This window comes from Electrophorus electricus, chromosome 11 (genome assembly GCF_013358815.1).
Source record: "Electrophorus electricus isolate fEleEle1 chromosome 11, fEleEle1.pri, whole genome shotgun sequence".
NCBI lineage: Eukaryota > Metazoa > Chordata > Actinopteri > Gymnotiformes > Gymnotidae > Electrophorus > Electrophorus electricus.
Genome location: NC_049545.1, coordinates 17496697 through 17513622, shown reverse-complemented (window position 1 = coordinate 17513622; position 16926 = coordinate 17496697). Strand labels below are relative to the sequence as shown.

The following is a 16926-nucleotide window of genomic DNA, read 5'->3' as shown; positions in this document are numbered from 1 at the left end:
AGTTCTCCCCAATTCATCTGAATACCTCTGTCTAAAGATTATGGTCACTTTAAAAAGTAATCTTACAGTTTTTGTGTATTTCATTTGTCATTCCCTAACTCACAATTCTCATAAGTTTTTCTCTGAAAAACAAATTTATTCATTATGTGTTATTAGTTTGCCAGATCAGTTTCTAGCAGAAAAATAATATATACATGCATTTGCTTATGCCATTATTTACAGTTTTCTGAAGGCTAAACAACTAAAACTAATTTTTAATAAATATATTCATCTATGAAATCATAATAAACTTAGTCTGAGGCCCTAATGAACCTAAAAGGATTTGTTTTTAAAACAAAAATATAAAGTAATGCAAAAAAAGCCTTTGAGTAGAAGTGAAAAATATTACTCGTTCAGAATGCTTTGGAAATGTTAAACGTCTTTGTATATTTTTATGTATATGTAAGAGAATAATTAAAACATTTCTACCCATTTGTCTAAGCAGTCATTTTAGGCCTTCATTTTAAAACATCCATTTAATTAGAGCTGACTAAATCTCTGAACACTAATAATTAATGGATAATGTAATTCTAGCAAATCTATGCAGTAAAATAGACTCTACAAAGAAATCGGTGACTTCAAAATTTCTTTAATATAGCATTAGGCCCAAAACTCTGGACCAAAAGACTGCAATGAAACCTATTTTATAGGATCAATGTTTCGCTCCAAAGCATGTTTTCGTTATTTGTCATGAACAGTTTACCCTGTTTTGGTATTAAAAAAAATCCATGATGTCATTAAAATGCGACACCTCACACTAAACGGATACTAAATGAAGGACATGGGGTAGCATATGAGTTTGCAGTGTTAGCAAGATCTTAAATATCCTGAGTAACCCGTAAGTTATATTCGTCACAGAGAATAGATAAAGATAATAGTAATCTTTAAAACGCGGATATAAAAATAGGCTGCTCAAACTGCCATTTGGTTAAGAGTTGTCAATGGAAGTCAGTGGTATCTAGCTACGCTAGCAGAAATCGTATAGCTGTCGAAACAATTTATTTTATATTGTAATTTTGAAGTAGAATTATGTCTTTTTGGCCTTTTAAAACTGTACTTTAACGGTAATTCTAGTTAGTTAGCTAGCTGATTAACTATCCAGCACTCTAAGTCAGCTATAATGTCAAAAGTCGTTTGGTAGCATGACCTGTCTTCACGAATAAACCTTGTAAGGTAGCTAGTTGTTTAGCTAGCAAAACTGTTTTGATTCCCCAGGAGCTGCAGTTTCATCTTTCGGAATGGCAGTATCGTTCATTTCCCGTGCTTTGAATGCGCTTTCCTTCACCCTCAGCTCAAAGTTCATCTCATCTCCGGTTAGTGCAGCGTTTTATATATGTTGTTGCATCAAGCTGCCGCCTCTAACCTCGCACCTGCTGCGAGCGTTTCGATACGCGAATTGGACGCTGTTTTCTCTTTGTTTTATTTAACAGGTTTTAGTGAACGCTGCACTGAATGCACAGGCAGGTAGAAATGCACTTCTGGCCATACCGCCTGCCAGCATCTCGCTGACACACATACGAGGGTTCCTCACAACAGCGCCTGTGTGGCAGAACAGAACACTGTGGAAGCAGAGCGACAAGTACACGATTCGACCCATTGGGGTTAAGAAGACTGGGGGAAGAGATCACACCGGTGCGTGTCACTTGTCTTGTGTATCAGTAAATCGGTGTTTAGTGTTGTATGTGTGAGGAAAGAGTTCCATGAATAAATAATTTGCTGGAAAAGCAAACACTGTTTGGAACATGCTAACTACTTGGTGTAGTTTTATTCTATAAAATGCAGTCTAACACTGTAAACTGTTATTTAAAACATGTTATGCTTCTTTTTACATAATTTCAACATTTAACTATCATTTTACAATGATAGTTAAATGAATTGTCTTATACTTTTATAACCTTGAATTGTCTTGTGTATGAAATGTGCCATGTAGATAATAGCTGATTGAATTGGTTTGGCCCAATCTCTTCCTGTGAAATGCAGGCAAGATCAGGAGGCATGGGATTGGAGGGGGCCACAAGCAGAGATATCGCATGATAGACTTCCAACGCCTGCGATATGAACCGGGCAAGGAGGGCCAGCTAATAGAAGAGAGGGTTATTGAAGTCCGATATGATCCGTGCAGGTAGGAGACCTCCCCCTGGCCTCGCAAGCATCTTTCAGGCCTTCATAGCTGTGCTACACACTCTTTCGCTCTCTGTGCCTACGCAAAACTAGTCTGGTGTTAATAGACAGTATGTTCACACACAGAAGGGATTTGTCTTTGGTTACACAATATCTTGCAATACACAGCTGAATTACCATCACATATATCCTTCTCTAAATCTTCCATGCATTCAAACAGACACAGGCACAAATTCACCTATATAAAAGCATTCAAAAATATAAAAATGAATATGAAACATATGGATGTGTGAATTTTGTATAGGGTGCAGAATACAGTAATCAGATGAGATACATGATTAAAAATACTAATGCAATGTAGCATTAGAATAGAAAAACACTTATGTGCATTAATCCGTTTAATTATGCTTACATGGGACAAAACGTTCTATATGTGCAGTTAACACTGGAGAGGAAATTAGTCTTACACCTTAAAGTGGACTAACAATTTGGGATTAGGGTTAATATTCAAGATGAATGTGTAGAGGACACAATTTTTTGGAGGACATCATGGATATACAATTTACTCATTCAAGTTTATTAGTAAGCAAGTAGTTTATCACAAAGGGTTGATGGTAACCCTCTAGTAGATTTCTCATGCATCATTGAAAGGGGGCAAACTGGTGGAGTTTTGTCTGAGTTAACATTGGCTGTTTTTGTATGACAGAACAGCAGACATTGCCCTGGTTGCTGGAGGAAACCGCAAGCGTTGGATCATTGCCACAGAGAACATGCAGGCTGGAGACCTGATCAAAACCTCAACTGAGATTGGACGGATGGCAGTATTGGCTAATGAGGGTGACGCCCATCCTCTGGGGGCCCTTCCTATTGGGACTCTCATCAACAACTTGGAGCTGTACCCAGGCAAAGGAGCCCAGTACATCCGTGCTGCAGGTATTGCCAGGCTCTCGCCTACTGCTTCAGCACCTACGTTAATTTTACTCATGGCTGGATAGATAATCTGTTTGTACAGAATTGTTTCAAATTATCTTTGCCCAGGCACTTGTGGTGTCTTACTTCGCAAAGTGAATGGGACAGCAATCATTCAGCTGCCTTCCAAACATCAAATTCAGGTAAGTGCAGCTGGCTTATCATTGGTCAGATTTATCACATTTTTTTTTTCTTTCCGATTTATGCATAAACTCAGGGTTAGCAACACTTGCTAACCTGCTAGGTGTGCTGATCTTCGAGAATGCCTTAAACTTGACCTACGATCCTGTGCACAGATATCAGAAATGTGCATGGCCACTGTGGGCAAGGTGTCCAACATCGACCACAACAAGCGCGTGATTGGGAAGGCGGGCCGTAACCGCTGGCTGGGCATCAGGCCGTCCAGCGGCAAGTGGCACAGGAAGGGCGGCTGGGCAGGCCGCAAGATCCGACCCCTGCCACCCATGAAGTGTTACGTCAACCTGCCCTCTGTAGCTGCCAAATCATAAGTGCTAGAGGGAGAGGAAGCAAGAGCAACTGTTCCTATAGGCTGGAGTCACAATTCAGGCTGTGTATGTGTTCAGAGAGTCAGTTGCCTTTCTCTAAGGTTTGCCAACAAAGTCGAATAAAATGCAATAAATCCTGTGTTTAAATGTGCAGCACATGCTGCTTTGTCAAATATATTTGAACGTTAGTCAACTGCTCTGTCCTTGAAAGATGGGGTGGAGTGAAAGGTACCCACAGGAACTTGGAAGTATTTTATTAATTAAACACAGAATGGAAAGAAATAAAATATAAAATTTTGTACATTTGTCATACACATGCAAAGATTATGCCAAGTTTTTCCCATTAGTGGTAGACTTAAAAGTACAACCATAATTTCAAACAGGTTTTGTGCAAAGATGCCTTTCATAGATCTCCCAAGCAGACTGAAAGTGAAACTCCTGCCATGGGGCTGTGGCTCCCTGCTTAAAGGGTTTATTCCTTCAGGAACTGCTGCAGTGCTGGTGCTGTGAAATTGGCTAGACCCACGGACATTACAGTACAGCATTCAGCCCCGAGATGCAAAACGGACACGGTTAGGGAAGATCATCATGAGTGAAATTAGATGGTGAGATGTGGACCTCAGTTTAACAAGACCTGCTTAGAAGTTTTCTCTAAGGCGAAGGACGTGTGAGCGGGGCTAGAGTGGGTCTCGTGAGGTGAGCAACAGCAGCCAGATCACAGAGAGTCACGTTCCCTCCCCAAAGCGGTTCATTTGTCATCGTTTACAAATTTCTCTTGTCAAAAGTGCTGACACACATCCATGCATATTTATCAATATTATCACCTCTGACTGTCCAGTTCTTCCTGTCAATCCAAAATAAAAAAAATTTAAAATCAGAACAAATTGTAAACATAAGAAATAGTAAACTGCCATAGTCAGGTAACAGAATTCCTGCCAACAAACACTTAAGGAGAAGTTGAGTGTTTTCTCTTTCATCAAATGGAGAAGCACTGGTAACCAACATAATACTTAGAAAAATGTCACTTGTAGTACTTTTAAAATGTCCCAAGAGGAAACAGTGTTCCTATAGATTCCATCCAAATCACACAACCCAATCAGAATCATCATTCTGACGATACAAAAAACAGTATTCAATTCAGTCACTCTCTGTTGGGGACAATTTCTCAACACAGTTCAGTCTGATCTTTTGATTGGTGGCCAATGTTTCTCTGCCCAGGTTTGGCAAAGCTTAAAAACCAGTATGATCTTGATCTATCACACTAGCAGGTGTATTTGGATATAAACCTGTTGCTCACTACTGACCTTGCATATAATTTTCTGGAGATTTCTATTTTAAAGCTTCCATTTCACATATGCATGAAATAATCAGTTCATCTTTTATAACCAATGTCTGGAAAATACATTCTGAGCTTCAGAGCGGAACTCTCCCGTATAAAAGACACTATAAACGATATATTTTGGTATGAGGACACCCAGGCATGTTAGTGTAGAAGTACTATATGTTCCTTCATGTTGCACTACTAGGTGAGCTGGTGGGTTTCGGTAGCTGTGGCATGAACCACCTGTCTGATGTTGGTACAGCTTCATTCCAAACCAGCGAGCTACATCAAGAAATGCCTAAAAATCTTTCAGGCTAGTGGAGCCGCATTTAAAGTGCCTGTACGAGTGCTGTAGAACTTTAATTGTACTCTGCCTGGGTCTGAATGAGTGCTCTAATACTTTAACTGTACTCTCTGCTCTACCCTGCTTTTTGTTCGCTACATTCCAATTTTTACCCCCTCTAACACAATGTGCTGTAATAGTAACCAGGCAGATTAATACATTAGGTATTGTCTGTCATAGTTTAAAAAAATGCTTTAAAAAGTTTAATCACTGACCCACAAAAAACAAACAAACCCCAAAACCCCACCCCCCCAGCACATTGCATTCAGGAGGTCTGAAATTCACAGCTATATTCCTCTCTGCCTAACAAAAATTGCAGATAAACAAATACAAATACATATACACACCCACACTATACATGACAACATTCACAGCATTTCACTTAAATGGTATAAACATAAAACAAAACAAATGCATACACACAAAGTGCATAAATAGCTGCCATCGTAAGGTGGCGATTTGTCAAGAATTAAAAATACATTTTCTTTTAGAAGTGGCAGCATATTTTTTTATATAAAATAGTAGCCAACAAAAAACAACAAAACAGCTATCAGTATAACAGACCAATATAAATCTGAAAACACCAAAAATGAGACAGTACAGTTTCCACAGGAAGCTGCTTGCTGCTACGTTGAATTGGCTTGCACCCCCCCCCCCCCCCCCAATCCCATATTGTTCTGGGACTCAAGGGTTTCAGGAGGTGGGTTATGTGGGTTTAGTGTAGCCAAAGACCCCCACAGGAAAGTGTTTGACATGGGTGGGCCATTGGGCAGCCAGCTGGAAAAACTTCACATCGTTCCACTCCACCCCATCTATGGACACTGCAACACACACACACACACACACACACACACACACACACACACACACACACACACACACACACACACACACACACACACACACACACACACACACACACACACACCTGCAGATTGTAGGCAGTCTCTTGAGCATGACAAAGTCTGCCCTCCTGCAGATGGCAGCACTGCCTAACTGTGCTTGTGCTGATGGGTGCACTGATGAGCTGGTCAAATGATCAATTTATCAATTGCTTACCTCTGAGCATGGTTTGCTGGTGCTTGGCGGTACAGATGAGTCGGCTAATGCCATCGATCACCTGACTCTTCGAGTCCGGCTCCTTCTCCTTCATCTTCTTACTGAGGAAGATCACTGAAGCAGAATGCACACCTGATAAACACACACACACTGCACTGCAACAGTGGCTGGTGCACTAGACAACAACAACAAAACATTGCGAAGCTGTCCTACACAGCACTGCAATAACAGCACAGCCTCACATTGCACTGCACAAAACTGTAACAGCACTGCACGGCAAAAACAAGGCACTGTCAACACTGTAATAGTATAGCCTTAAGTTACACATTTATAAGTTATACATTCAATTCACCGAATGTTCTCAGTGCTGTTACACTGTGCTTTGTGGAGCCGATGAAGGCTTTTTCTGTTAAATCTGAACACATGGTATACTTTTTTTATTATGATTTGAACCACATAGTGCTTGTAAATAATCAATGACAGGAATATAAAATTAATTAAAAATGACAATGAATACAAGGGAGCAAAATGACTAACAGTGTACTTATAAGTGTATTATATATGGATAGCACTGCATCACTAACTCTGATTATACTGATAATGCTAATCAGGTCACCATTGTGTGTGTGTGTGTGTGTGTGTGTGTGTGTGTGTGTGTGTGTGTGTGTTAGGCTGACCTTTCTTGTTCTTCTCCTTGGTGACGACAGTCATGGCCATGCAGGGGGGCGGGATAAGCTCGCCCCTACAGGGCAGACGGCTCACCTGTAGAGAGCGGAAGTTGCTCTTTAAGGTGTTCTTTAGCCCCGCCTCCTTCTTCTCACCCTCACGCTTCCTCTCTGCTCCATGCCACGTCCAGTAGTCCACCTGCAGACCCATCAGCTCAGCACTCGCGCCTGGGGAACTGAGGGACAAAACACACACACAAACACAGCACTTTCATTAGTCACCTCGTCCATAAATCATTTTGTATGTAGGAACTGAAGTGACATGCACTGAGGCTGGCTCTGTAAATGTAAATTAGATTGTCCAGTATTGGGCTGTAGTAGAATCTGGTGCATCTAGTATGACAGCAGCATACCTAGCTCCAGACAGGCTTGCAGTAACAGAAGGAGATGGAGGGGGGGTTCCACAGATGTCTTTCCCACAGGGCGTGGCTACCTGGGATGTGGGTGAGGCCAGAACGCTGCTGCCCACGGCATCATCGGAGTCCACTAGGAGGGCAAGAGGAGAAGAGTGCCTACACATTCCACACTTCCTGCAGGTACAGCGCAGTAAAACTATCATTCAACTCTATAATTTCTCTCTGATAAACCGTTCTTTGGAACAAGACGCCTGCATGCTAAATGCTGAAACAGATCAGCAGTCAACCCAGTGCTGCTTTGTCTCTTAGTGCTCATGCATATAAGTTTGGTGAGGGCCTTCCTGTCAGTCAAGAGCCTTCCCATAAGTGATGTGAAATTAGGATTAATGGTTGCTGCCACCGAAACCAGTCGTGGGGCTTGTGTCTTGGGGCTCTTGATTTATGATGTTTATGAAGGATGTAGGAAAAATCTCACCGGATGTTGATACACTGTGCTCCACTATTCCCACCTTCACAACCTGGGATAACAAGAGGGAGTTATTTCCAAATCTCCTTTTACAAGTTGTGATCTGTATTTGCAACCAGTAAAAGCAAAAGCTTACCCCGATAAACGGCACAAATTTTTGGCAGGAGTCTTCATCCGGGCTGGGGAGAAAACGAGGACAGTTGCCTTTGAGAAGAACAACTTGCACCAAGATAAGCATGGATAGTATCAGCACTTTGAGGGCTCACATCGACAATGGACATCTCTATGTCCCATCGCAGGGAGTGGGACATTGTCTGTGTGGTGGAGCAAGGTCCAAATGGACAGCAACAGAACACATCACAATGAAACGTGGGAGCACGTCCTCTTGATCATTTGCTGCTTGAAGAAAAAAATGTGTAGCAGGCTGAACTGAGTTGAAGACAAAGACTGAAATGGAGGCTGTGTTACGTTAAGCTCTACCCTCACCGGATTTCAGGGTTTGATTATGCGTCATCTGGACATAGAAGAGGGAGATCACAAAGACACTCAGACCTGCTGTTAACGTTGTGACTGGAGGTCTTTGTGCACTATGCCAGGATTCATGCCACACCATGGCACCTTTGATACGACTGGCTCAAAATCACTGGCAGCAGTCTGGCAGATTCACTCCACCCCTCACTTAGCGATGTGTTCTGTGAAAAGCACTACATTCATCGTTCATTTCTTTGACTCTTTTCCTTAGAGTTAAATGTTTCGTATAAGAGTAAGAAGAGAGCAACTGAGAACGGTAAATCTACCATAAAGCAATCTTCCAGCAGAGGGTGCTAGAGAATAGGCTACAGAAGCGGTCTAGAAATGATTTCCTGTGTGTGGGTGTGTTCATTTTGTGGTGGACCAGCTGCTTTACTTTCTTTAACTGTAACATTCATGCTTGTTGACTAAGAGAACCACATTATCCCAGTGTAGGTGTTTTATGCAGGCTTTGGTGTTGGCTGATAAAGATACATCAGTTCCAACAACCCCGAGTTTTTTTGTAAATTCACAAGGAATGCTCTTTCAACATGCTGCATATCGCAGCATACACACCAAGACCGTGTGTGTGACGTGCCAACACGATCACTGCCTTTCACCGCACACATTCACGCTCGCTGCACACACTGAGGGAGACGATGCGGCCTCAACTCACACCTGCAAAGCGACTGGCCCACGGGAAGCCTAAGCCTGCTAGAGCCTCCAATCAGAAATAACCTCTGTGCCATGTTCCTGCTCACAAGCGTGCAGTTGGCTACAATAATTGCCATCCCTTCATGCATTAAATCACCACTACAATGACAAATGACAGCATACCCTAAGGCATCTTGCAATACATGCCTTATAATATAATACAGTCAGCTCCACACGTCCATCACTGACAGTAGCTGTCACAAGAGATATAGATCCTTTGTTTGCATTACTTATGAAATAAATGTCATATGTTGCAACCATACACACATTACTTACACACAGTTATTGGTTAGAACAGCTGGTAAATGGAAATGTTCTATGTATGAGGGGCTCCATAATAACAGCACTCAGTCTGCAGCTGAGTCATTAAATTGGTTTAAGTCAACAGTGTCACGTGTCACAGGCGTGTTTGTGTCACGTGTGTTCACAGTGGACGGTGGATGGGTGTGACGAACGCCTGTGGTGGCGAACGACAGGTGTGAGCGGAGCGACATCTGGCCGACCCAGCAGGAACGCTTAAGCTTCCCTCTCTCCTCTCACCTTCACCATGACAAATGGTTGCTGTTAGTTATGCGCTTAATTGGCTGTAGCTAAACGAAAAGGATGCTTTGAGTGTCCCCCCCCCCCCCACCAGGCTTGCATTTGTACGTGGTGTGGACACACTGTGTGGCCATGTGCAGCTGATGTGTGCATTGCCCATTAGCTGCTTGTTCAGGCCACATTACACCACACTGTAATCACAGAGCCAATTAACGTGTGAGGGGAAACCAACAGGTTCGAGCCAACCGTGATGCTGACAGGACTGGAAATGGAGGCAAGATGAACTTGGGAACTAGAGTGAGACGGACAGGTGGAGAGAAAACGGATACGAAACAACAGAGAAGCAGGAGAAGCGACTACCTGATGTAAAAATCAAAATACAAGCTTCTCTTCCTTGGAGGCAAACAGAGGTACAGAGGAGAAGAGCGAGCAGAGAGAAGAATGACCAGTCAGTAAGCACACTGCTTCCCGCTCACACACAAATTTACATATCTATTTACCCAATGGAATTAAGAAAAAAAATGGACACAATGCAAGAAAGAAAAAAACAAAGAAAAAATATTAAGTGATGTGCATTTGAATTAATCTCCATCACTGGTAGTTTAAAGTGTAAAATGCAAAACAACAGAACAGCCTAAAATTGTAAATCAAAATGTATAATGGGTTTTAATTGAAACAACCTGTCGTCTCAAACAGCCTTATATAATCCTGATATAAGCAGTCAAAACTCCTGAATATGTACTGCCTACAGTCCAGAAATGTTCTGGGGCTCGATGGTGATTCTTACACGCATCCACACACATGCACATGAGTGGCCATACCTCTTTTGTCTGTAGGTAAGCATAGCTTCAGAGATGGGGAACTGGTGGGAAACATTTGCTCCGGCAAGATACTGAAGGATCCGTCCGGCAACATCGATGCTGTCTGCAACCATACAAAACATCTTTAATCAGAATCACCACTGTTACAGCAACACACAAGCATTCAATGAGAACTATGATTGTCTTCAAGCACACAAACTGCCAATGAGTAAAAGCACTTTGTAATATCATCACAGTTAATGCTTTAAGACACAAATATCCACAAACCAGTCACAACACTTTAACCATTACGCACACTAAAACAACCAATCACTTAGCAATATCACACACAGAAAGCGCCAATCAGAATCAACATCTGCAAATAACAATTCACAAACAGTTAATTATAACAACACCCTAAACAGTTACCGACCAAGCAGTCATCTGTATAATGTCTGTCTTATAACAAGCCATCTGTCAAATACCTCATGAATGTACCTTTTTAAAACTATACCTAATCTGGGTGAATATGAACATCAAATGTCTTTCAACATCAGCAAACCCCTCCAAAGTCCAAAACTGCAGTTGTGTGTGAAGATGGGTTTCCCACAGGCCTAGGAATGTGCTTTATTAGACAGATGGAGATGCAGTTAGTGCAGGGGCTGCAGCTGTAAAGCCCCGCCCCTTAGCACATATAGCCCCGCCCCTCAGCACCTGAAGCAGGAGGCTCCGCCCTGCAGAACAGCTCCCTCCATGATGTGTCCATGAACACGCTGCTGAACTTGCTGTCTAGGGACGACATGTACTTCGCTAGAGGATGAGAACCTTCAACGGCAAGGAATTCAAATTCGATTCGGTTCAAGAAAAGATGCAAAAGCATGTTAAAAAAATGAAAGTGCAGATATAAGTAAGAAACAACGATGTTAGCTTCGACGAAGCTTCACAAAACCGGCTGTCTTAGGCGTGTTGATGCTGTGCTGAGGTCAGGTTGGCGTACCAAGCGGGATGACAAGGAAGCGGATGTAACCAAGCCAATCGGGCGTCTTGTTGGCCAGCTGCTCCACAAAGAAGCGCAGGACGGTGCTGAGGTAGCCCTGGTCTCCAGCCACGGCCAGCTTGATAGTGGGCGGAGTCTGGGCATTGCAGTTGCAACTGTGGCAGTCACATTAATACGGGGTGGGGTCAGGGTGATGGAAATGTTTAATTAGGCCAATTAGTCTGTGTGTTATTAATGTTGTAAGGAATATTCAACAATTTTTCAGCGTGGAGAAAAAAAAAGATTATCCTTCATTTTCTTTTCATTTAGCAGTAGCCACATACTTTCCAGTGGGCTGCAGGCAAGCTCTGAACACATGAGAGCCTGACATCCCAATGTGATGCAAGCAGTTCAGAGGGATGTTTGTGTGTGCGCGCGCGCATGTGTGTGTGGCTCGGCTCACAATCTTTGGATGCGAATCACGATGGTGTTGAATGCAGCTTGTACGTCTGCAACAGAGCAGGTCGACACAATGGGCTGATTATGGAGAACTCCTGCTACATACTGAGAGAAAGAGTGATTGAGGGTGAGTGAGAGAGAGATTAGAGACAGTGATGATGAGTGCTAACACTAATTTGATTCATCAGACACACACACACACACACACACACACGCACGCACACACACACATGCACACACCTGTCCCTGCCACTCCACAGTATTAATCAGGATAATACTCTCAGGCAGTCTGTCATCAGAGACCAGGATCTGATTCAGCTGATCGTACACAGACTTTCTGGGAACCTGAAAAGAACATGAATGCGCACGCACGCACGCACACACACACACACACACACACACACACACACACACACACACACACACACACTTATACACACAGATTAACTTCATAGATTAAGTTCACAACCTCCAGTACTTATCCACAAATGTTCGCTGATGTGCTGGAGGTTTATTATTACCTGTGCTGCAGGGTGTGTGTGTTTAGCACCTGTGCTGATGGGTGTGCACTGGGTGCGGTACCTGCGCCAAGAGGCGGGACTCGAAGGAACTCTCGCTGTCCAGGCTGGATATGCGGATGCCGCGGGGTCGAGAGTTCTGTCTGTCTTTCATAGACGTGCTGCGTGGGCAGCGATTGCTCGTTCTTTTACTGGGTGGGAATACAGTACCAGCAGCATGTAACGGGAACATGCAGCCTAATGAACCTGCCAGCTGCCTTAAATGTAATGACCGTGTGTCTTTAATCAAGAAATCGACTCTAAAGAGACATTGTGGAATGGTCTGTGCCGTAGTATGGAATATGCTTACGCTGAACTCTGGTACAAAATGGAAACTACACAGCAACAGATGCCAACACGGACCATCCAAGCTGGAAATCTATAGTCTGTGAAATTCGCCTGCATGCTGGAAATGTAACTAAATGTGAAGCTATGAACATGGATTGGTTTGGGTGTAGTTATACTGAGTGCTGAATGCTTAGTGAGGCTAAAGAACTTGAATCAGTTCTTTTAATAGCTAAATTCTATTTTAATTGGGTTTTTAAAGGTAAAAAGGTTCCTAATCCATGATGAACAAAGTAAAAATGTAGCAACTGATTTTTACCTGTAGGTGGGAAAATTCGGGGTGTAAACATTATTAGAGACATACCTGGGAGTCATGTGGTTCTGGGTTTCAGTCTTGCACTGGCTCCCAGTAGAGCTGGCTAGCCAGTCCACACTGGGCTCCCAGCCTGTGGTCACATCTCCCATCAGGAGTCCATAGTCCTCCGCCTGCACCTCCTGCAGCACAGGTACAAAACTCCTCTTTCATCTCTGTAATCATTTTTGGCTGCAACAGAGAGCGCTTCTTCCTCTCTACTGGGGTACTGTCTTTGAGGCGCAGGGCTACCTGTGACCCGACACTGGTCGTGGGGATCTTGTGCTGAGTTTAGCTCTTGTTTAGTACCCACACACCTGGCTCTAATATACTGATAGTAGTGAAGACCTTGATGAACTGGTTCAGGGGACTGGGATTAGGGTTGGGGCTAAACTGTGTGTGCTAGTTGGGTGACGAGCAGAGAACCGGAGGGTGGTCTGGGTGTGCTGGTGAAGAATCGCCAGGGAGTAGAGACTTGCATACATCATTAGTGAGTGAGGTCACAGATACTAGAAATGATGGGGTCAAGGGTCGCAGCAAGTGGTCTTCTCAGTTCCTCTCTGTGTGTAAATAATGCAAGGAGCACACACCAAGAGTGCAAAACATGATGAGACTACGCACAGAGCCGGGGTGGGTGGCGTTTAGAGTGGGCAGAGAGTACAGTGGACATGAGGAAGGGAAGGAGAGAAGGAAAGAGAGGGAGATACGTACAGACAGAGGGCTGGAGTAAGGGAAGGAGAGAGCAAGAGAGACAGAGAGAAAATTTGCATTCCTGCAGCCCTCTAAACATCCCTAATTCCCAGTGTAGCAATCCACCCGCTGATTTATAATGGAGGTCTCTTAGCACCTCGCCCATGTGGAGGGGTCTGACAGAGTCGAGAAGTTTGTAACCAAACAAAGAGCTTAAAGGCTTGCGTAGCTCACCAGGCCGAGCAAGGTGCTAACAACACCAAGGTCATGGGTTCAGTGCCTGGTGAGCAGGCATGCTGTTGAACTGATGAATATGTAAGGGCATCTGCCAAATGCTGTAATTGTAAAATGTAAAAGGTGCATGAGAAAATGTGTGGGATATATTAAAGAACATCAGCTGCATAAGAACAAAAGAAAGGAAGAATGAAACTGATTTCAGGAAAAGGTGAGAAATAGTGAAAGAAAAGCAGATAATGCAGGAAAAAGATTAAAAGAGGAAGGGAAAGTCTAGCGAGTAGAGTTAGCAGGGGTGTGTGTGTGTGTGTGTGTGTGTGTGTGTGTGTGTGTGAGTCAGTGAGGAGAACAAAAACAATGCAGATGACAGTATGACTCAGGAGTGAGGTAGGGGTGTGTGTGTGTGTGTGTGTGTGTGTGTGTGTGTGTGTGTGTGAGGGAGAGATGATTGTGAAGGATAGGTGAACTTGAACTCAGTGGGTGTTTGCATGGAAGCAATAACAGGTGTGTGAAGATACTGAGAGACAGGTGTAAAGGTGAGGTGATGCTTGCTTGTGCTTGTGCATGTGTGTGTTTGAGGTAGTGAAGTGAATGTGAGGTAGAGTTCTAACCCCAGGGCTAGCGTTTATGCTCGTCTCCTCCTGGTGCCGTTCCTCTGCAGTGCTCCGCTCTACCGGCAGGAGGTTACAGCTCTGCAAATAAAACACACCCATTATTACACAACTCTCCTGGCTGGGGTCGCCCTCGAGACAGCCAACCGAAAGAATTTCAGCCGTCTCTACTGGATCCTCAACTGGTGACGTTCCCAGCGCTAATAATGGGTAGTATTCAGTGTTTGGGCTCCGAGTTTAAACACATCTCTGCTCTCTGACATTAAGATAAAGGCACTGCAGTCAGTGCTACATAACCCAGATCCTGAATCTCACAGGACAAAAGGTTTTGGGTTGTGTATGAAAACCACACCAGAGAACAGTTGTACAGTGGTAATCTTGTCAGGTTTAGGGTGAGGCTTAGAAAAGTCACACAGGTAATTTAATTTACTTATGTGACATATGTAGGATCATACATCCTGCAAAGTATAAAGCCAAACGTGTGTGTGCATATCTATGTGTGAGTGAGACATTAAGCCCAAGGCAATGGTGAGGCAAAGTATGCTTTTGCACTCTTTCAGGTGACAGCAGGAGACACATACTCAGGAGAGAGACACACTCAAGAGACTGGATCACACTGGATCTTTCAGCTATTAGGCGGTTATTTGACAAAATAAGTGATCCCTTTACTGAGATCAAAGAAATAAACACACTCCATCTCAAGTTCAGTAATAAAAACTACTGAAAAACTTCAACATTCAATTCATGACTCATAGCAAGTACACGTTGACCACCGTCTCCGTCCTGTTCTGTATGCGAGAAAGCCTTCTGGTTTGTGCGGTGTTGTCATCTGAAGGTGGAATGTGCAGTGTGTAGATATTTGTGGCTGGCATGTATACTCTCTCTTACATGTCCACGGGTTCACGCCAGGGCCGTGTTCCATGCTAATCCGAGCTGGGTGCACAGTGGAGCCATCTGAAGTCAAACCCTAAAAATACCCCTCACCCCTCTGTCCCAGGTCTCAGAGAAGAGGCTGGAATGAGATGCAAACGCTTACAAATGAATGTTTGGAACGAAAGAATGAGAACCAGTGGAGATCAATCAAAGGAGTGTCTCAATCTTTCTGTCTGTGTCTTTCTCTCTGTCTCTCGCTCTCTCTGGGTATGTGCTTATTCAGAGCTCCAAAATTCCTCTTCTCCATTCGGGACTCCGGTATGCCCTGCATGGACGAAATGACGACACTCCCCTTGGGGATGGACCCCGCCCCTTTTAAAAGTATGGTAACGCGAGAGCCCTTATTCATGTGGAGCAGCATTTAGCCTCAGTGGGGCAGAGGATGTAATGCAGAACCTCGTGGAGCTCTAGTAGGGTAGAGGCACCTGCTCTCCAGCACCCTGATGTGGACAGACCAGGTACCTTCAGATCTCTTTTATTCCAAACAGGATTGTTGGAGAATCTGGAGGGAGCTCAGTGCAGGGCAGTAAGGAAGAGTGTGCCCGTTACATGACCATAACATACTACTCCTCTGTGCGTGTGTGAGGATGTCTGACCGTGCAGTATAGCTGCTGTGGCTGGCTCTCCTGACTGTGTATGCTTCGCAGTTCAGTCTGAGAACTGCAGTGGGACATCCCCTCAAAGAATGGCCTAAATTCACACACACACACACACACACACACACACACACACACACACACACACACACACAAAGCGAAATCAAAACAAGCGAGTTACACAGGTTCACAATTTTACACGAGGTTACACAATTTTAAATGTTCAATTGCTCCATAAGACATAAAACATCAACAGGATATAAAACTGCAGTGATTAGCTTAAAAGGTGATTTCCTTATGATTAAAACAATACCAGTGTTCATTTAGCAGTTACGTCTCACAGCTGGAGATCTGAAAACATCTTACCTTGGGTCAAGATACTGCTATGTGTGTGACAGTGTGCTGTAATGGTGTGATCAGACTACAGTTTACAGTGTGTACAGGGGGCTGTGTGTTGTCTGTGTAGAATGTGTTTACAGTGTATGTATACATATTGTATAGGTTGTGTGTGTGCACTTCTGAGTGTGTGCGTGTGTGTGTGTGTAGTGTGTGTTAGTGCTGTGATCTGGTGTTGTACTTGAGTATGGGACGAAGTGTTGTGGGTTGAGTGCGTGTAGGTAGTGTGTATGTGCACTCACATTTTCTTGAGTGTGAGTTTGACAGTGCTGCAGTACCGTGTGTGAGAGATATTTTAGAGTAAGTTCATCAGTTAGGTTTGTGGGCGCTATGTGTAGAGTGTGTGCAAATTGTATGTGTGCAAATTG

The 16926-nt window shown here is 43.6% G+C and overlaps 2 protein-coding genes across 3 annotated transcripts in view; one reads left to right on the top strand and one right to left on the bottom strand.

The window, feature by feature from the left end:
- The first annotated feature begins 784 nt into the window (after window positions 1-784).
- Window positions 785-4017, top strand: mrpl2 (mitochondrial ribosomal protein L2). Its single transcript, XM_027010572.2, has 7 exons — window positions 785-877; window positions 1255-1352; window positions 1470-1671; window positions 2020-2161; window positions 2867-3093; window positions 3199-3272; window positions 3426-4017. Exons 2-7 carry the CDS (start codon window positions 1278-1280, stop codon window positions 3636-3638), a joined length of 933 nt encoding a protein of 310 aa, XP_026866373.1. The 5' UTR covers window positions 785-877; window positions 1255-1277; the 3' UTR covers window positions 3639-4017.
- Window positions 4018-5944: 1927 nt separating this feature from the next.
- The window catches only part of zmp:0000000755 (phosphofurin acidic cluster sorting protein 2), a 56067-nt gene continuing 45085 nt past the window's right edge, over window positions 5945-16926 (bottom strand). The window contains exons 10-24 of one of the 2 annotated variants that reach the window (XM_027010531.2): window positions 16163-16256; window positions 14634-14714; window positions 13111-13241; window positions 12487-12613; window positions 12145-12249; window positions 11909-12009; window positions 11467-11621; window positions 11184-11294; window positions 10491-10593; window positions 8042-8084; window positions 7915-7957; window positions 7437-7569; window positions 7036-7259; window positions 6359-6490; window positions 5945-6120 (exon numbers count right to left, since the gene is read on the bottom strand). In XM_027010531.2, coding sequence (XP_026866332.2) covers window positions 6005-6120; window positions 6359-6490; window positions 7036-7259; window positions 7437-7569; window positions 7915-7957; window positions 8042-8084; window positions 10491-10593; window positions 11184-11294; window positions 11467-11621; window positions 11909-12009; window positions 12145-12249; window positions 12487-12613; window positions 13111-13241; window positions 14634-14714; window positions 16163-16256 — 1699 coding nt within the window. In that variant the 3' untranslated portion in view covers window positions 5945-6004. The remainder of the gene's footprint in view (window positions 6121-6358; window positions 6491-7035; window positions 7260-7436; window positions 7570-7914; window positions 7958-8041; window positions 8085-10490; window positions 10594-11183; window positions 11295-11466; window positions 11622-11908; window positions 12010-12144; window positions 12250-12486; window positions 12614-13110; window positions 13242-14633; window positions 14715-16162; window positions 16257-16926) is intronic. The other variant, XM_027010532.2, reaches the window with a different exon arrangement.

Coding starts and splice junctions, on each gene's coding strand:
- mrpl2 (XM_027010572.2), top strand. CDS start 1,278: ATGGCAGTATCGTTCATTTCCCGTGCTTTGAATGCGCTTTCCTTCACC. Junction 1,672..2,019: donor TGGGGGAAGAGATCACACCG/GTGCGTGTCACT, acceptor TGTGAAATGCAG/GCAAGATCAGGAGGCATGGG. Junction 2,162..2,866: donor GTCCGATATGATCCGTGCAG/GTAGGAGACCTC, acceptor TTTGTATGACAG/AACAGCAGACATTGCCCTGG.